The sequence below is a fragment of the Dama dama genome, chromosome 5, assembly GCF_033118175.1.
Source record: "Dama dama isolate Ldn47 chromosome 5, ASM3311817v1, whole genome shotgun sequence".
Classification (NCBI taxonomy): domain Eukaryota; kingdom Metazoa; phylum Chordata; class Mammalia; order Artiodactyla; family Cervidae; genus Dama; species Dama dama.
The window spans coordinates 118623081-118644256 of NC_083685.1; the positions used below are offsets into that span (position 1 = coordinate 118623081).

The following is a 21176-nucleotide window of genomic DNA, read 5'->3' on the forward strand; positions in this document are numbered from 1 at the left end:
AGTATTGGTAAGGAGCAGTTCAAAATTTAACAATTAGGTGTGTCATGCCTGAGAAATTTTTTGAGAATTTCACGTTTGATGGGAGGAAACTAACTTCATTATTTTACTATACCTTGTAACAGAGTGGTGTAAAGTTTTCATTTATTTACCCTTGAAGTCCATGCCAACCTCATCAAATGCCCAATAAACAAGGCTTCCTCCCTGGCGACCAGCTGCGGCCGGCCACAGAAGATCTCTTCTGTCCTTCGCAAGTCTTGCATTTTACATCTACTGTGACACTGTGTGGCAGACTTAGGGAGTCATATTCTATGTGAAATTATTTAACCACATGCACACTCAAGAGATCAAAGGGACATGTCTGAGTGACAGAGCAGTCTTTTTCTGTATCAGAAGATCCTTAAAAACAAACAAACGAGACCCAAAACTGAAAATATAAAACCCCATGAAATATTCATATGAAGTTACTCTGATTTGGGCCGACATGGCTTATCTGAAGAGTGGATGCCAGGTAAATTCAGGGTGGCTTTTTTCTCAGGGTCTGGAAGTGTGAGAGTTTCTGGGGCAGACTTTTTCCGGGGCCGATCTTTGGGAACTGACAGGAATTCTGGTGCATCGGTGGAGAGAGGTGTGGATGGAGCGCTCGAAGGGGCACTGCGGACTGAAGAAGGCAGCAGGGGGATGCTGGAGATAGAAACGGCAGGTGGGAAAACGCCAATTTTCTTGTTGGTGGCTTCCTGAGTGGCTCGTTCAAACTCTCGGACTTCATCCATTGTCATGTCTTAAAGGCAAAAAATAGAAAAAAAATGAACAAGTATTTGGAAGAGACACAAATGGATTCATCTCTCTGCCTGTTTAAAGGAGCTATCAGAATCCTATGATTAAGGGGTCTCTCCAGATTATTAGCCCAGATTGTCTTTGAAATGCTAAACCCTGAATTTTTTCTTTTTACTGAGGCTGACCTCTGAAAAAATATTTCTTTATGAATATCCATCCAAGATTTTCCAAAGCACTTTCAATGAGTAATTTAAGTATTCTGAAGAAGAGTTTATCAGGAGAGCACAGAACCACACCAAGTTGTATGTGTCTGTACATCCGTGTGCTGTGGATATGGTGCGGTATATGGAGCTAATATTAGACCTGACCATCCTTTCTACAAAAGGAAGGTAATTAAAGCAATCAGTGGCCCCAAATGATACATATTAACAACCATTTTAGATCATGAAAAGACAAGTTTACCTTTACAGGGTAAACAGGCAGATTATCAGAATTTCTCAACATGTTATCCTCTTGTTCAATAAATATACTTTTTGCATTCTAGGAGTTACTTGTTTCCTAACTATGTATCCATCCTGAGATCTTTTTCAGAGGAAAAAACAAGTAAGATGTGACAGCAACAAGGAACTTTGCTAATTATCCCCAAACCAAGGAAACAAAACAATTTCTCAAGGAAACATAAAAAGAGCAGAGAAGAAAGAGAGGATCACAAAATCAGTGAGAATTTCATTTAAAAGAAAAAAAGAACATTATTTGGCATCCAAGAAATAAATTCAGTGACGCCTCATTTAATGGGCATTGTCAGATGATACAGACTTGCCAAATGTCTGAAATGTTCTTATGTGAGACAGTGAAAAAAAATTCTTTTAAAGGCAAAGTCTTCCCTAATGTAAATACATTAATGTATTACACACACTTACACACTTACTACCAATTAGACATAATATATGGAAAGAATATCACTGTGCTACAATACAGTGGTGACTCACTTCTTAGGACTGATTTGCTTTATATAGTGTGGCATTTCTTCTCTCATTCTCAGGAACTCTATTATTACTCTCAGTCTGGCTATCCCTGGTATCCTTTGCCAATTTTGTTACTGGTAACTGGGAAAATAGGTAACCGGTCTTATTAAATAAGCTCTGAGTGAAGGCCGACAAGCTTGTCCTGATGTAAAAGGTGAAACCTGCTGACCACGGGCTTCTGTACCTGTTTTATCTTCCCAGAGACCTGTGTTTTCACTTGTGTCCTTTCCCGTGAATTTAGTTGGTGAGCCTTCATTGGATGACACTACATAAACCAGTATGAAACATACAGACACTTTGGAAATATTAACTATGGAGTGAATATTCATAACATAGTATTAGTCATTAAGATATATGATCTATAGTCATATCATAGCATACAAGCGAACCAGAAATATGTTAAAAAAATCCTTAAGGGTATTTCCTGGCAACAATTATTAAGATTTTCTGGAAGGGAAAAGTTTTTACAAAGGAAATAAAAAACTATGCCCATGTTGATAGAATATAAAATTCAGAATATAGCAAGAACTGTGCCTGTAAACTTACCACTTAGAACCCTAAGGCTATTAGACAAGCTAAGAAATAAGATTAAGTTCTTTAAAGAGAGGTATTTCAAAATAAAATTGAGACTCAGAAAAGTTTCAGTGAATTTCAGCAAAGTTTATCTTTGAAAAATCAGGTTTTCTTTACAAGTGACTAAATGGTGCACTACTCCACACATCCAGCAGGGGGCAGAAATCACCCAAAGTACAGAATTTTGATTCTACACTCCTATTCAGTCTCTCAGAAGTTGTCTTCCTTGAAACGTGTTGAAACTGCTCAGTTCAAAAGGAGACTGTTATTTCCTTATTGCTGGGGCCATGGATGTTCATTTTGCCCAGTTTCAATATAGTTTGTCTCTGCTCAGGAAGTAGATCTAAATTTATTGAGCACCCATGTAGTTTCTGTGATGGACAGCAGCCTCTTGATTTCAACTTTTTCATTATGATAGAGAAGAAAAATATGGAAAAATCAATGACCCTTCCCAATTTGATAGAATTTCAAAGAATAAGGCAAGTGTGGTATGCATTTAAAGATAACCACATTGTGTAACTTCTGAGGAGATGGGCATTTCTGACACTGAAGTTATGGGAACGGCTCTGAGTTGCAGCCAGAGAATGCACGGGCTTTCCCACGGGGAGACCCATTCCAGGTGTCACCGTCTGAACGGTAAACTGACTTTCCAACAGTAATAATCAGAGAAAAATGGAAAGAAATCCAAACCAAGAGCCTTAAGCTGTAAGAACTTAGACTGAGGAAAGCGCTGTGAAGTATCCTTCGCTAGTGGCATCTCCCCCCTTCCTCTGGTTTCCTTTGTCTTGTCATGCTTACATAGGGAGCGGCTTTCAGACAGCGGCTGAGAGGGGACAGGTATCAACATTCCTAAAGGAAAGGTAACTGAGAGTGATGGCAATTTAAGGACGGTTTCCTTACGAGCACTTCTAACTTTAGAACGGGGAGAGAGAAAGGGGGAAGCCCTATAGGAATTGGCCAGCGCCTCCAGAGGAACACTTCAGTTAAGTCTGATCCAAACAGCTTCTGCAAGTCCAACCACTGCATGCAAGAAGAGTTACGGCCATTTCAACCTCAAGGGCTGCCACATGCAACCAACAGCAGCACACAAGGCCTGACAGGGCACATTCCCAAGACATGCTCTCAGAAGCTCACTCGACATTTCCAAGGTGCAACCTGAGGTCTTCACAAACCTAAAGCATTCACAACAAGAGCCATCTCTCAATTTTCTCAAACTACACTGCAATTTCTTACATAGCTAATATGCATTATTCTGGGTCTGACAGACATGCGGGCTCAAGCTGGCACCCGAAGAGACCACAACTCTGGCCAAAGATACATGAAAATGACTTGGTGATTACATTTTCTTTGTTATCTGTGATTCTTCCTCATAAGCACGGATGACTGATAGAACTATATTTAAGATGCTGGCATGTAGACAACACACTGTCGGCTCTCAGTCACCAACGTGCCATTAAATAACCTTAGGCTCTCCGAGGCTTAAGTCCCAGCTAGACCTAGCTCACCCCACCTTCACTGCTCAGCCAGTGTGTATGCATGGACAGCAGCCCCGTCTGGACAGGAACCTAAGTAAAAAGGAACCAAAGGTAAGACAGCCATAAAGAGCCATGGAAAGCATTTCAGAGCAAATGCAAAGAAACGGAAAATACCAGATGAGCCAATAGCCTTCCCTGACACGAATAACTGAATGTTAACTATGTCTTTAAAAAAGTTACTGGCGCTGATGATCTAGCTTTTGTGTGACATCCGTTTCTACCCCTCTGTTCTTTTGTGGTGCAGGCCACAAAATGTTTCCATTCTCTATGCTCTTGGTTTTATGACCAAGACAACGTAACCTCCGAGTCAAGTGGCTTTAAAGAATAGAAATGCCTGAAAGCAAGAGGTAACAACGTCCAGTTAAGACCCAGCTCAGGTTCTTCGCCGACAGCCTCTGGGCTATGACGCTTTTTTGTGGAAGTTTGAGAATTGATGCGTTTGAAGTCATTTCAAAGATTGGTTTATGGGTATGTTTGGTAAAGAGTGGGCAACATGTTTTAAAAATTCTACATACACTTGTTTGGGCCTGGCTCTCTATGTCATCCACAGTGGAGGAATGCTGATTGCAAACTTTTATGTTGGTTTGTTCATGCATGTTTTTCTCGTATTCCCGAACATCATCCATTGTCATATCTGAAAGAAGGTCAAGACGTTGGCAACTTCCGTTATTAAAGGCGAACTTTCAATGGGGTAAACTTTAGGGGATGATGGCAGCTTAGCAGAAGCCAAAGAGAGGAGTAAAAAAGCGGGTAACTCACTAACTTTATGAAGAGTTAATCATAAAGTTAGCTAAACCAGCCAAAGGCGGAGTGAATACAAGGGAGTTAAGTCAAAACAGTCTTAGAGCTGAGAAGAATGGAGATTATTTAGGGGTGATTCTTGTACAGTGAGTTAGGTGGGCAGGAAGTATTAGCTTGTGGACAGGGCTGTAGCCTGAGATCTCCTAAAAGCATGGTTAGAAGATCCCTGTAAGGGACAGGGTCAGGTTTGTGTGGTTTAATACTTACCTTTCAAAATAGATTTGGAAATTCTTTACAGCAATGCATTCAACAACAGAAAGGACACTTTCATTGCTATTGTAAGAGACATGACATTGAGGGCAGAGAGACGATGTGCACTGCTCCTGGTGAGATTTGGTGCAATGCTCACACAGACGTATTTTTGCACAGAATACATGGGGTCAGAGAGTGCAGGTCTACACTGAACTCCAAGTCTAACCTAACAGCACGAAGAGGGCTGGCACTACTTCCACCCACACAGTTCTAAAAATAAAATGGCACAAGACATCATGATTTTTTGGCCTGATTCTGCAGATTTTTCAGGATTTCAAAATAATAATTTCTGAAATCCTGTGGTTCTAAACAGGGGATAGTTCTGTGACACTTTTGGTTGCCACGACAGAGGTGGAGGTGCTACTGGCATGTGGCCGGGAGGTGCCAGGGATGTGGTAGCACATTCCACAGCGCACGGTCCTCCTCCCTCCCCGGCAAAGAATTATCTGGCCCGAAATGTCCGTGGTGCCGAGGCTGATCCAAGGGATAAAAAACTTCAACAAAGACCCTGCTATCTTTGGTATGTGCAATGCATAAAAATAATAATTAGTCTCAATTTAAATGTTTCTTTATCCTGCACTCCCCACTCCACTCCTTGGATATTTTACAACAATTCATTAGCAGTTTCCCCAGATGGGGATTCCTCTGCCGCTCTCTTGGCAGAATTTAACTTCATGCCTCTTTACAATGAATGGTACATGCTCAACAATTGGTTAATCAAGCTACCACCTTGATCACTAATTAGCTTGGTGGGGATTTAGAGCAAGTATTTACAGTTGGAATTTTTCCGTTAGTATTTTCTGCATCATGTGGTCTGGTGTCTTTTTATATCAGTCCTTATGTGTCACGTGAGAGTCTCTTCAATTCCAAAGGGCAGACTTGTGAGAAGTTTATGAATTAATTCAGTGTGGTCTGGGGCCAAGATGGAGGGCAGCTCTAAATCCAGACCTGGGCAATATTATTTAGCTGGTGACACCCCCACACCCTGAAACCGTTAATCAAAAATGCCATCCATAAGCAATGTAGGTATCAAGAATGCTAAGCAACAGTCTGGCCAAGCGAAGAGCATGCTTTTCTTTTAGAAAATCAAGGTAACTGCAAAGCAGTAAAGAGATGCTGCTTTGTGAATAGAACAAATGCATCTTTGTTAACAATAATAACATTTTTTCAATACAACCACTTTAATTTCAATGGCCAGTTATCAAAAGTTCTTAAACACAAATATACCTGGAATGAATACTGAGGTAATTTAAAGTTAAAAGTTTAAAATTAAAGAAATTTCTTTATACACACGTTCATTAGACACTTTATTTCCCCCCTCACTGGCATGCTAGTCATTTTAAAAACAAAAACAAAGGAGGCTTCATTTCTTTGTTCTAGTGAATCTCAACGGAAATCATTCTTTATCTTTAATTAGCTCAGAGTTAACAGAGGGGCTTAAACTGTGTGACTAGGGGCTTTCAAAGATTTTTATGGATGTGAAGAAAGATTTAATAATGAAGATACTCATTATTAGCTTGTTCATAATAGTGAAAAACTGAAAACAACTCTGAGGCCTGATAGTATTATGCAGGAATTAAAAATGATGCATAAGAATATTGAACACTATAAAGAAATGACTTTGGTATATTGTTAAATAAAAAATTGGAGGTAAAATAAATCATTTTTGCCAGAAAAAATGAGAGTACACTTCTAAATGTTAACAGTGATTGTTTTGAGGAGTTGAAATTTTAATGTTCTCCTTTCGCTTATCTATATTTTCTAAATTTTCTACATCAAATCTGAATTACTTCTGTAAGAAAGAAAGAGAATGTTATTTCAAAATCAATTATTTGGAGTTATTAGAAGATGGATACCATCAATTTGCACTGTATAAAATGTATAAGAAGATACATTTTCGAAAAGAGTATTTGCCAATTCTAGAATCATGATCCCCCCCCTTTTAAAATTAAGAGTTAAGAAACAGTTACAGAAAACTTCATCTTAAAGAAAAAAAACCTCTCAATTAGACCACATAATAATGAACATTTCTAGGGAGTTCCCTGGTGATCTAGTGGTTAGGATTCAGTGTTTACACTGAACAGACAAAAAAAAAGAAAAAAGAATGAACCTTCTAGTACAGGGGAGGTTCTCTAAAAGATAATGATAATTTGGTCCCAGCCAATGCTGAAGGAAAATATGTTTGCCTAAATCGTGAACTATCCTCTCATACTATACATGCTTATGGAAATGATGTCAATATTCCTCAGTAATTTATGGAAAGCCTAATCAAGTGAAAATGTTCTTATTCAGGTTATCTGATAGAATGCATTACATCTTGCTTCGGCAAAGTGTATTACCTCGAAATCTATAAATGAGTCAATTTTTTAGTAAATTCAATTACATATGCCTGATGATGGATTATACTCTTGGAGTTGATTCATCTTCATTACTAATTGATTTTCAATGATCAGAGTCACTTCTCACAGTTTAGGTTCAGATCTCTTTGTCCCCAGGAAAAAAGTGCTTATGTATATCAGATAAACTCTTAAAGGAATCTTATGTCAATTATTTTGCAAATAACTGAATTTAATTATCCCTTAATTTACAGATCTGAAAGGTCATAATTTACTTTTTTCAAGTAGAGTTTCTTAAATGAAGTCTTCTTAAACAAATAACACTGGCCTAATGGCCTGATTTAAGAGACTACTGGAACTATTACCAAAATTATTCTGATAAGGAAGCTAAATCCTAGTATCTTTGACACTTGGCCATTAGAGGGTGACTGATCATCTGGCGGTATAAATATTCTCTTTGTTGCAAGATTTCCTGTCTTTGTCCTCTTGCAAGACCGTTTCTGTCCTTCTTTTTCTCACCCTCTTTCAGGTGAGAGAGTGAGCAGACTTCTATTCCAGCATGTAAACGCCACACTAAATTGGCCTGGGTAGAACCCTCTCCTCTACCACCTGCCCAGCTTTATTAAAGAAGCTCCGGACTCAGACGATTTGGTAAGAAGCTCCTTCAATTTTTTAAACCATGAACTAAGCAAAATATACCTCTGTATGAATCCTGGTCTGCTTCAACTGTTTTCTGCTTTGTTATAATATGTGGATTTCAATTATCATTTACTTATTGAATCACTCAACTAATGTGTGAATTATGTTCCATAGAAATAATTCAAATAGTACTGGGTTATATAGAGAAAAGAGTGTGATTCCTTTTAACTTCCTGTATCAGTCCCATTCCTTCTGGAGATACTACTGACAGATTTTTTTCTATGAATTTGCATGTATGTTAGTATTACACACACACATACGGTCTCATTTATTTTCACATTTATGGAATCACACTATAGTATACTATATGATACAAGTTGCTCTGGCTTACTTTTCCCACTAATGGAAAATGAACACAGAACTACTTTATTCCTTTTAACACACAATATTTATCATATGAGCAGTATCATAATTTACTTGACCATATTTCTGTTGAAGGACATTTACATGTAGACTAGATTTTAGCTCTCATAAGCAACACTACACTGAATAGCTTTGTATTTATATTCAGGAACATGTATGTGTATTCCTTAAGAATGAGTATCTAAAAAAAAAAAAGGATGAGTATCTAAAGGTGGGATTACTGGGCCATAGATAATTTGTATTTACTATCATCAGTTTTTATAGAAACTGTTAGTATGTTCTCCCACCTATCCAAAACTGGATTATCACTTGTTTTAAATTTTGCTATCAGATGGGCAAATGTCATATCTTCTTGCCATTTTCATTTCATTACACTTCTTGTGATTAGTAGAGAGGCTCTTGGTTATTTGCATTTCTTCTTCCATGGTTTACCTATTTAGGTTGTTTCCCTTTTTTCTATTGAGCATTGGGTTTTTGATTTATAGGACCTCTTTATATATTGTGGATATTAATCCTCTGTTGGATACATACATTGCAAATAGCTTCTCTCAATCTTTCAGCTTTGTTTATGGTGGCAATTTTCTTTCAATCATTTTATTAAAGATTTCACTGGAAGTGGAGGCAAGATTGTATATCTGAAAGGCCTTTAGGGCAGAAGTCAGCTGAATGTACAGAGACACTACGAATGCCACCAAACAAAATGTCTGCAGTCAGGAATATTCCTTCATTACAGTTTTAATAAAGACTCATATAGCTTAATTCAATGACCTATTCAATGGCACATTATATTTTATTTCCTTCTACAAATATTTTCTCTCCATTTCCAGGCCCGTCAGCCTAAACAGAAGTAACTTTTTCTTTTGTTGTTGTTCCAAGTCAAAATGGAAGTCTTAAACAGTGGCTGGGTCAGAGGTCAGAGGAAGCTCCAGCAATCAAGAATTAGGTCAGATACCCCTTTGACTTCAACAAAATGGTGGCATCCTTTGGGAAGTGCTTAAAAAAAAAAAAAGGCTATAAATTCAACAGGTGCTTATTACGAATAGTTCACTTTTTTTTTTTTTTTGTAGTGAAAGTAGCTAATCCTCAAGGCTTGGTGTATACTCTTTCCTTGTAATTCAGATCACAAGATCTAGAATTGTAATCTACAGTTATGATTTTTTCTACAGTTCTTAATTTGGGGAGGTGGAGAGCAGAGGCACAGATTCCTTTGAAAATGTGATGGAGTGCAATGGGTTCTTTCCAGAAAAATGAATGTAAACAGACACACATAAAATGCTGTATGAGAGACATGGAACTTAAATTCATGATTCAGGAAACCTGTGGCCATTGGAAAATGCTGGCTTGGTGAAATCAACTAGCTAATGCTAGCCTCTGAGTCAGCTTCTTTCTCCAACTTCAGCTTGATTCTTTCATTGTTAGACTGCTCTTGGGACTCCAGAATGATCTCTAAGTCATTTTTGTGAGGGAGTTTCATCTATACTAGCCAGAACAACCCCCTATTTTTTGGAAGGGTCAGGAGTCATGAAATTCCACTCAATCACAGCCTCCCGTGGGCATCCCTCTGTGTTCCTCTCAAAATACTGTCAGATTTGTGAAGCAAAACCAGGCTTTGGTGAAGCTGGGCTGCCTATTTTTATTCACCTCTTCTTTTACCCCATCTTCTGAAATATGCAGTCGTTTTTTCTGATTAGTGTTCCAGTCATGCAGGAGACACCCAAGGCTCATGGATAAAGACCAATCAAGGCTTTCAAAACCAAACTCAACTACTCTAACAGTAGAAACGGTTGTAGTTTAGAACAAACAAGAGCAGAATAAAATCTGTTTAGGGAAATAGTTACTGTGACAGTCAAATGCTAAAATTCAGGAAGGATACAAAATTAATCCTTGGGCAAGAAATGATTACTGTCATCTGTAGTGTCCTTTTTAAAAAAACAAAACAAAATGCAACTCAGTTAAGCACTGGAGGTGGTGAATCTAATTAGGGAGAAAGACATCACACAGGGCTGCCAGTGTATACAGGTATACAGTTTGGGCACCGTAGGAGCGCCGCCCAGGGTCAGTGGAGCTAAAACTCAGCCCTCAGCCGACAGCACCCGCTGAATCTACTTGGAAGAGGCACCTTTTTGTAATGCTTACAAGGCACCAGCGTTCAGCAGTTGGCCCTGAAGACATCTACCATTTTCCAGTCTAATTAAATTTGGACTGAATTAATTAAACTGCCCTTTCGATCTAATCTGATTTAAAGTTGTTCTTAAAAAAAAATAATAATAAAAAAAAAAATAAAGTTGTTCTTAAAACTTTTGGGACTTCCCTGGTGGTCCAGTGGTTAACACTCTGCATTTCCAATGCAGGGGACTTGGGCTCGATGCCTGATTGGAGAACTAAGATTCCACATGCCCTGCACTGTGGCCAAAAAATGAAAACAAAAACCAAAAACTGAAAAAAAAACCTTTAGGATTCACCTGGAGGGCTTGTTAAAACACAAGGGGGTGTGCTAGGCTACACCCCCAGAGCATCTGATTCATCAGGTTTGGGGTGGAGTATGAGAATTTGAAACAAGTACCCCAGGGATGCTGCAGTTGCAGGCCCAGGACCTCACTGGGAGAATAAGTGCCATAAGCTATAGGAAAGGGTTTCTTTACTTTGAACCCTTTCCAGGTTTACTAGTGATAAAGCCTCAATGAGCTTGTATAGACCAAAGAAAAATAAGCAAATTCAGGTACCCAAAACTGAAGGGCTGTTCTGGTGGGCGATGACACACCCATTTACCGAAAGGCCTGCTGCTGCTGCTGCTAGGTCACTTCAGTTGTGTCCGACTCTGTGCGACCCCATAGACGGCAGCCCACCAGGCTCCCCTGTCCCTGGGGATTCTCCAGGCAAGAACACTGGAGTGCGTTGCCATTTCCTTCTCCAATGCATGAAAGTGAAAAGTGAAAGTGAAGTCGCTCAGTCGTGTCCGACTCGCGACCTCATGGACTGCAGCCCACCAGGCTCCTCTGTCCACGGGATTTTCCAGCCAAGAGTACTGGAGTGGGGTGCCATTGCCTTCTCCGGAAGGCCTGCAGTACGCAGCATTACCTTGAATAAGGGGCTGTGGGCAGGGTTCTTAGCATTTAGTTGATTGAGTATCTGCATCTGTGTAATGAAGGAGCTACCACTTTCCTGGCAAGCTGCTCAGCTGGGGACAAGGATGCCAGTAATTTACATGAAATTGATGGGGTGGGTCTCAGACCCTTTGCTGAGTGAAAAGGCTGCTTGTTTTGGTTGGGGCTAGGACTGTATATATAGTGGGTGGAGGCCTTCTCTGGGGGAGTACACGGTGCTCTGATGATCTACATCCACTAAACCACATGCTGTTTTTCTGCACTCAGATACAGAGAGGGCTTTTTGTCAGCAGGCTCCTTGAGTTAATTCCTGTCTCCACCTCTCCAACTTAAGTAGGTCTTTTTAAAGGCCTTCCTTTGATGCGTCATTTTAGCTTTGGGCCCTTGTAATAGTCTGAGATTTTTATTTATTTATTTATTTTCTTTTTTGGACTAAAAGTCTTTAAGTCTCTCGGTTGCTGAGGGCTTGGTTGGAATGGAAAAAAAATCAGCCCTTGTCTTCTGCCCTCTAGCCGCTCCTTTATAGACGCCCGTCCACATTCTCTTGTCCTTTATCCTGCCTCTACTCAGTCTCTTTTCTGATCAACAGGCTTGCAGTGTATTGTCTTTCTTAACTAGTGTGCAGCTACCCTTTTTGATGCTGCCTTTTCTGAAAAGTCCTCGAAGGCCTCATGGTATTCCAGAGAAATCCATTACGTTGCCCTGTCTCCTGGTCTTCAAGATGGTCGAGTTTTGGCTCTTCAGGCTTCAGTTCACTGACCAAACTTCTCACCAGCTTGAGCCTATTATTCTTTGCATATCCTTCTGAAATTCCCTTAGGACGCCAAGAGCGTGGACGAGGGCAAGTTGGGGGAGACCAGCAGTTGCTAACCTTTGGGTTGTCTGTGATTCCTCTAAGAATCTGTGAAAAGCTCCCCAGACAAAACCACCAGAAAGATCTGTTTAATGATCTGGGGAAGTAATTACCGGAGACTCTCCCGCCCCCCATCTCACAACAGACAACAACAAAGAAGTGTTGGGGAGGCTTGCGACAGAGTGGCCAGTCAGCCTAGTGCTGCCTGTGAGCAGCATCCTGGGTCCTGGGGGTGTGTGGTTATTGCTGTTGTTTGGTTGCTGAGTCGTGTCCAACTCTTTGTGACCCTATGGACTGTAGCCTGCCAGGCTCCTCTGTCCATAGGATTTCTAAGAAAGAATACTGGAGGGGGTTGCCATTTCCTTCTCCAGGGGATCTTTCCGAGCCAGGAATTGAACCCAAGTCTCCTGCATTGGCAGGCGGATTCTTTACCACTCAGTCACTAGGGAAGCCCAGAGACGTGTGATTAAGAGAAAGCAAATGGTGATCTTTCAAAAGCATCTCTTCTAGAGGTCTGCATTTGGGCAAACCACGGAAGAGGCAAAGATATATTTGCTTTTCAGAAGATGTGGATCTGGGAAAACTGTGCAAAAAAAGGGAAAAAAAAAAGCACATCCATAGCCTATAAAACCCTATTTTTAAAAATATGGCTCAGAAACAGCTAATAGTCACTGTCTTTGTCCGTTCAGTCCACTGTAATTTTTCACTTTAAATTTGATGCCTTCAGCCAAGAAGAGAGAGGGCATTGGTGAAACAATGATACAAATGCACCAAAATGCAATCGAGGTTATGCTGAGAACAAATTCAACGTGACTTAGGAAAAGGCCAAAGAGAAGAGCATTTTCATTAGGCAATCAGATATGACCCAAGTCACCAACTGGGTGTGTTTGTTTCTTTTTATAGTCAAGGACTCTAGCCTCTGATGACTGATTCTGGGAATGTAAGGGATTCACGTGGACAAAATGATAGCGCTGCAGATATGGGAAGTGTGGTTCATTCATCACGGGATGAAACAAACCTTGTTTCTTTTCACTTACTGGAAATATACAGAACAGGTTTAATTCTTCTCAAATCATTTTTTAAAAAGCCGGAACAACAGTCTCAGTTAGAATTAAGGGGGCACCAGTTCCTTTGCCCTTGAATCCTGGCAAGAGTCCTTAAGTTTTTGGTGAGGGAGTGTTTCAGAGGACTCAAGTCCAAGGACTGCTTTCACCTGATATGACGCTTAACGACAAGATCAAGGCAGCATTGATCGTGAGGTCTGGGATAAATTAGAGGGGTTTGAAGCCAATCCAACAGAGGATTATAGAACCCTGCAGTATCAAGCATGCAAACATCAAACATATTGAGGTCCTACTTAGTCAATAATTAAGTGCTGTGGTTATTTTAGACCAAGCTTCTATCATTACATTCTTCTTCATTATGTCCCACGGACAAAGCTATTTTCAATACAGGAAGCAATAGCTCTGCCTTTGTTGTTGTCTTTCTAGGTAGCAGTTGAAGCCAGATGGACTGAAAGTTGAAGCCAATGTGTTATGAAGTTGTTCTATAACTGATTTTGGGGGAGTTGACTTACCATACCACTCATCAACCCAAGCAAAAGCCTGTCTATGTCCAATCAGAAGGATATCTCGAACCACCTAAAAATGCAAAAGAAGGAGGTTGATAGAATACCAGGTTTAATTAAAACTATCTGGAAAAGGAATGGTTTCCAATTCTAGGAAATGTGACAGTTACAAATTTCTCCATCCCTCTGTCCATATGGGATGACAATTAGAGGCGGACATACTTACTCTCAGAACTTTTCCATGGTGTACACATATTTGCTGTAAATTAATCTCTTTATCTTATTTGAAAGTTGGGCTGGAAGCTGTTCAAAATAATGACAACGACTTGGCAGTCACACAACAGTGACTGGAACAAGTCTCCAGGGCTGATCACCCTCAGATTTTTCTCTTCATTTATCTTTACCTAAAACAGGTTCTACTTTCCATTTGCGGAAGGGTGCACCTCACAGGCTCCAGGGGGTCATAAATGTTGGAAATCAAGCGCATTTATTTGGATAGAAAATCACCTCCAAGAAAAAGCACTTAAAACTCTCTCTTCTCTAGTGAAGTATCCTAAATATTGGTAATTTTTTTTTTTTAAATAATTGAAGGTGTGGGATTCAAGATAAGTAGATATCTTTCTAAGCTTGGCTTTCATGTATTAGAAGTCAGGGGAGGGAGCAGTTTAGTCAACTATTATGTTAACTATTATTGAAAGTCATAGAAATAAAAGACCTGAACCAGAGTAGAACATAATGGGAATGATGAACTTGACTGGAGATGAAAGGAATGAAATTATTTCTTATGGTGACACATAATGGCAATAGAAGATTAAGAAAAATAATTGTAAAGAGTTTGTGTGTTATACCATTTATGTGTTTTTATTTCATGGTATTCTTTTTTTTGGTCTTCTGTCGATATAAATACAGCATGCCTTTTTACCTTTCTTAGATACTCAGTGCTCTCCTTCCAACATTTTTTTCCTCCTGACAAACAAATCTAGCAATTGTCAAAAACCTCTTGTAGAAGGTTCAAGCATGTTTCAAGAAAAGAAGGATTTTAATTCAGTGAATTTGCAGAAACAAGGGAAGCCTTCATAATGAAGTGTTTATTATTCCAGGTCTATGGATATCTAGTGAGGCTTTTATGATTTGGAAGGAGGAAACATGTAACGAAAATAAACAACATGAAGCCATGCACACTTGAGTGCTGAGTGTGTCAAATTCATGGAAATTAAAAGAACAGCATCGAGGCATCAGTAAATACGCCCTATTGCATTAAGCACAACACAGCTGTCTGCTGGAAACAAGAATTCAATAATGTGCTAATGGCTCGCTTTCGAACATTTTTTTCCTGTTAACTGTGAATAGATTCTTCAAAAACAAAAGGTGTTCAGAGAAAGGCATCCCTGGCACTTGAAACCCACGCAAATAAGAGCCTCAGATTCTCATTAGTGGCTCGTGTGCCACAGCAGGTGTGTTTTGGGGGTGTTGATGACACTTCATTATATTTGGAAATGGGCAATGGGAATGCCTATTGCTAGAGCGTAATTCTTACAGGTATTTTAAAGAAACGGATTCTCAAAACTAGAAAAGAAACACAATGACCCCTGTGGCAATCTAAATATGTTTTGTGAGAAGATGAGACAATGAAACATACTATGATAGTGGCCCCAGTAAGAGGAAATCATTTGGGTTTTTTTTTTTTAAAAAAGGTGGGATGTTGTAGAAGTCAAGAATATACTGCCAGAGACAGACGCAGAGCTGAGGCTGGAAAATATTTACTCTGGGAGCCTAGACTGTCTTCCTGCTTAATAACTGGGACACAGCAGGAAAACAGCAGGTCCCAGAACTTGATTTCTATGCGTGCCACTTGGCTCTCACCCCTGGCTGGGTAGAAACGGATTCTAGAGCTCAGCAGATTAGTACCTTTCTCTGTCTCAAATTTATTCCAGGCCCGGCTATTATCAGGAAAGCAAGTTCAATCTATTTCTTGGACCCAAATTCAAGATTTATACATTTTACTATCAATTGGCTCCCCAAGCTCAGTAGACAAATCCATCTAAGTAACAAACAGCTCAGTGCATTAAAGTTAAATTCCAGTGCCCCCAAAAGAATTTCAGAAAGCTATTCCTTATCAGTTTTTAAGTGGAAAAATAAACAGATATCCAGCCTATCTGGAATGTAGAGACAACTTGGATAGTACTTATTCTCATGAAAATAGGAGTTTCAAAGGGCAATGCTCAGCACTGCATTTCCAATTAATTTCCATGAGGATAAGAGTTATGTTCAGTTCAGTTGCTCAGTCGTGTCCGACTCTGCGACCCCATGAACCGCAGCACGCCAGGCCTCCCTGTCCATCACCAACTCCCAGAGTTTACCCAAACTCATGTCCATAGAGTCGGTGATGCCATCCAACCATTTCATCCTCTGTCGTCCCTTTCTCCTCCTGCCCTCAATCTTTCCCAGCATCAGGGTCTTTTAGAATGAGTCAGCTCTTCGCATTAGGTGGCCAAAGTATTGGAGTTTCAGCTTCAACAGCAGTCCTTCCAATGAACACCCAGGACTGATCTCCTTTAGGATGGACTGGTTGGATCTCCTCGCAGTCCAAGGGACTCTCAAGAGTCTTCTCTAACACCACAGTTCAAAAGCATCAATTCTTTGGTGCTCAGCTTTCTTTATAGTCCAACTCTCACCATCCATACATGACTACTGGAATAGTTATGTTAGAAGCACCCAATAAACTTAAATCATCACTAAATGGGTTCCTGCTACAAAATTAATATGTTTAGCCAAAGGAGGTATACAACTGAAACCTGTGTTTTGAGCTTGCCAATAATTCTTTGGTAACAGAGTTATTAAAAGGGCAGAAATGCTGGGGTACATCATCTCATGGGACCACTGGGGTTTCTTCTTCTGTCTCTTGGGGCATCTTCTACCTCAGGTGTCTGCATTTGCAGGATCTTTTGAGCGAAGACTATCCTTGGGGGGACAGTGCACACAGATAAACCCTGTGTCTCTGCCTGGAACCTGCGTGCCCAAGTACCAAGTATAAGAACCTCTTTTTGGAACTAGGTTAGCCCGAGAGAACCATACTTTGAGAGCCCAACTTCCTGAGCATACTCACCCAATAGACATGGAAGTCACCAAATGAGAGGTGAAGTGTAAGAGATCTGTTAGTAGAAGAGAGTTAAAAAGGAGACAAAATTCATTTTCGTGGAAACAGGATTTTCTAGATGCAGGTAACTTGTGTTGGTTCAGTGCTTACACATCTGTTGGGCACTGGGCACTCTGGTTCACAACAAAGACAGTTTGCCCACAGCCCAGGAACTGCCAACCATTTACTTACCTTGTGTACAAATTGTTCCACTCTGGTCTGAAGCCCCCAGACCTCGAACTTAACGGTCACCAGCTTGTAAGAACACATGATGGGCTGATGACTATCTCTCCAGCCTTCCCTTAACTGTCCCCGTCCTGTCTTCTCTGACTTGAAGTGTTTAGGATCCTGGAGGAAAAAATACATCAAAGAAATGATAACTTAAAAGTTCAACCATCATTTATATGAAATAAATGAATATGGAAAGCTAAGTGAAAGAAACCAATCACCGTAATAAGTACCTCAAGGAAATGAGTGCTTCTGGGGAGGGAAGGGCTGGTGATCTTGAGTGTGGCTATGCAGCATTTTTGAATCTTCAGTACCAACTTTCTATGCTATCACCTGAGCCAACCCAGGAACTGCCATTGAAATTATACATATAGACCTGGGAAGATTACGATGATAACATTATATATGAAAAAGGAGTAAGCATAGAGTTTGGTCCATAGCAAGTGCTCAACTGATGTTGGCCATTACTGTACTTCCCAAGGCAGTCAGTGAAGCCTCTGATGTTCAGCCCTACAGTCCAGGGAACAATCAGCAATGCCTTTCCAAAGCACCCTGGAATTGCTGGTAAAAGATCTGATGTTTAAGATGATGGGACTAATTCCTGCCTGACTTGTGTTCCTATACCACAAAATGCCAGTAAAAACAAAGAGAGAAGACCCATAAATCAAGAGAATACCACGAGGGAGATTATAGGAGATAATCATCAAAGATGGTCACCATTAACTCCCTCCCTCACTGTGCCTGCATGCTGTTGGAGGCAAGTTGTGGAGGCTACTTCCCCTCCTCATGAATCTAGACTGGTCTGTGACTTGCTTTGACCAAAAGAATGTGGCAGAAGAGACACTGTGTCAGTTTGGGTCTTTAAGAGAAGCTGGAGACTAGAAGTCTGCCGCAATGCAAAACGTCTTGTTTGATTATCCTGAGACCATCATGGAGTGAGGAAGCCCAAGCCAAGCCTGCCACATGGAGGGCCATGTGGAGAGAGGCTCACTCATTCCAGCTGAGAAGCCAGGCACATGAACGATAAAGTCATCTTTAATATTTCAGCTCAAGCCTATACCATGAGGAACAGGAGATCCTGTCCAGCTAAGCCCAGTTGAGATGGCAGAATTGTGAGAACTACCACACTGTTGGTTTAAATCACTAAATTCTGTTTTCCTAAATGGCTAGTCAGTCATCCTATTACTGGCTTATATATTCCTATATATTCCTTCTTTTTTCCCCCACACTGTGCCGCTTGTGAGATCTTAATTCCCCAACCAGAGATTGAACCCAGGCAGTGAAAGCACAGAGACCTAACCACTGGACCGCCAGGGAATTCCCATAAGCCGCTAAATTCTGGGATGAACTGTTACTTAACAAAAGAACAAAACAGAAACATCATGTGGATTCCAAACAGATGCAATAACTGGATCTCCAAAGACAAAAGGGAAAGAATGCTGCTTTGTTCTTTCCCAGCACTCTCCAGAAGTTCATACCATTAGGTACATCCCCGAAAACTATACACAAGGAAATGTACACTGCCAAGCCATTCCTGAAACTTAAAATACAAAAGTTGGAGTGAAACAGGGGAAGCTGGTTTCTTTTCCCATCTGCCCTTTGACTTTCCCACAAGAGCGAAGTGATGGTGAATAATGAGCACACACCAACGACTACCTTGAAGCTCAAAAGACATGGCTTTCACACTGTGGCCCATCAGAATACACAAAGGCAAACCCTTGTGAACCTGAGTGACGGTTGTCCTACTCCAGTTAGCAACTGGGTAAACAAAGGACAGTTGCAGAGCCAGCAAGCAGTTGAAAGCAAGAGACCAAAGCTCCTGGCAACCCAGACATGTAAGAGACAAAGGACCCAGCAAACAAAACAAGTGTGGTCGTGGCCTGAGCTGCCTTCATTTGTCTCAGGTCTTGTGCAGGGGGCCTGAGAAAGACCTGAAGATGGAGGCACCTGGGTCAGCTGGGTGCACCCCACACTCATCTTCCCAACACTAGTACCTGATTCATGGACTAGCCCCAGCTTGTTCTTTCAGCTGACCACTGCGGAACTTGAAATGATACCTATTGTAGAATCTTCGTGTAGAATCATAGATTCCAGGCATCTCAAGAATAAAATAAGGCTCTGCAATAATAATTGTGAAACACTGGTAGACTGCATTTCCAAAGTCGTTAAGACTTGTGGGGCCTCACAGCAAACTTCAGATCTGAGAAAGACCAGAAAAGTACTGCCTGCAGAGTGAAAACTATGGAGACGCTTAAATTTGTGTGTGGTTCCTTTTCCTCATGGAACTACAAAATTGTAAAATGATATCAGGCTGTCACGAAATACAGTTTTGGGAAAAGATTAGAAGAGTGTACTGTATTTTCAAGATGCAGAATGGGATTTTTCAGTTGGAAGTGGTAATTTGACTTCATGCCCTTGATTTTATGGATAAGGATACTGAGGCCTCAAAGAATGAAATGTTTTTTTTGTCCTCAAACCATAGGCGCTTGGTAACAGGTTTGGGACAAGAATACTAACCTCCCCTAGTTCTAGTCAAATGTTCTTTCCACTACATTTAGTTTTAATATTAAACAGAAAAAGGGTGTTTTTGTTATAGCCAGATGCCAAAGAAGCAATTAACAATTGGGCTTTTTATGGCAACAGTGTGTTGATTTTTTGAGAGTTTGGTGTCATATCCATAGCTGCTGATTTCATCTAGTAAATCCCATACATGGCCTATAATTAGGGATTCACTTTCAAAGAGCTGGAGGGAAGTAAGGGAGAAGGATTTAACAGAGGACTCCATTAATTCAAAACTCAAGATCAGAAATGAACATCCAGCTGAAAGCCTCTGGATGACAATAAGCAAAATAAAAAAATATACAAATAAAAAATTTTAAAATCCAACCCAACCACTAGGTCTTTTTTCGTTTTTTTCCCACTAGGTCTTATTTGAAGTATTCTGGTCACTGCAAATGTCCCCCTTTACACAGTCTACCCCTCCCCCTCTATTCATTTTCCCTACCTTTTCCCCAAGTACTCATTTCTTTTGAAATCTCAAGAGAAATCTCTCTCAAATCTCATTCTCTCACTTGGGTTTGTGAAAATAAACATCTAAACTGTCCCATTCATAGAGCAGTTGACCTTTCTTACAACTTTAAAAATTTTTTTATTTTTAAAATTTCTAGTTTGTTTCTTTCTATGGCTATAGTATTTTGTATTCTGATTGTATTTCATATCGTATCGTATAGTATTTTGATTCTGATTCAAGCTCAGATATATTATTTATTTTTAAGAAAATAACTGGATTGTTTTATGTTTTAAACTTTCATTTCCAGGTTTTCTTATTTATAAAACAAAATTTATAAACCTCCAACTTCATCTTGATGCCGAAAAGTTGGCCTCTGTGCAACGGCGCCGAATCAAATCTTGCAGATAGTTTTGGGTGAAGTAGAAAAGAACAACTTTATTGCTTTGCCAGGCCGAGGGGAGCAAAGTGGGCTTGTGCCTCAAAAATTGTGTTTCCAACCTGGGAGGATTTGGTGAGGAGTTTTACAGCAATGCTTTAAGGGTGGAGTTGCTAATAAGGATGGGGTATATGCAGAGCCTGTAATCCTTTAATCTGACTTTAGATGGTCTCCTGATGAGTTTCTTTGGTTCCTTTAATCAGGCCTCAGGGGGTCTCCTCCCTTGTTTCTGCATCCCCTCCCTTCCCTGACAGTTGTTCAATTGCTCAGTCATGTCTGACTCTTTGCTACCCCATGCATGGTCTGCAGCACACCAGGCTTCCTTGTCCGTCACCATCTCCTGGAGCTTGCTCAAATTCATGTCCATTGAGTTGGTGATGTGACCCAACCATCTTGTCCACTGTCGTCTCCTTCTCCTCCTGCCTTCAATCTTGCCCAGGATCAGGGTCTTTTCCAGTGTATAGGCTCTCCACATCAGGTGGCC

The 21176-nt window shown here is 40.4% G+C and overlaps 1 protein-coding gene across 1 annotated transcript in view; it reads right to left on the bottom strand.

Moving 5' to 3' along the window:
* Positions 1-638: 638 nt before the first annotated feature.
* Positions 639-21176, bottom strand: part of PITPNC1 (phosphatidylinositol transfer protein cytoplasmic 1) — a 250957-nt gene continuing 230419 nt past the window's right edge. Inside the window, exons 9-12 of the mRNA XM_061144419.1 lie at positions 17211-17366; positions 13892-13955; positions 4423-4541; positions 639-778 (exon numbers count right to left, since the gene is read on the bottom strand). Of these exons, the coding sequence (XP_061000402.1) occupies positions 773-778; positions 4423-4541; positions 13892-13955; positions 17211-17366 (345 nt within the window). The 3' untranslated portion in view covers positions 639-772. The remainder of the gene's footprint in view (positions 779-4422; positions 4542-13891; positions 13956-17210; positions 17367-21176) is intronic.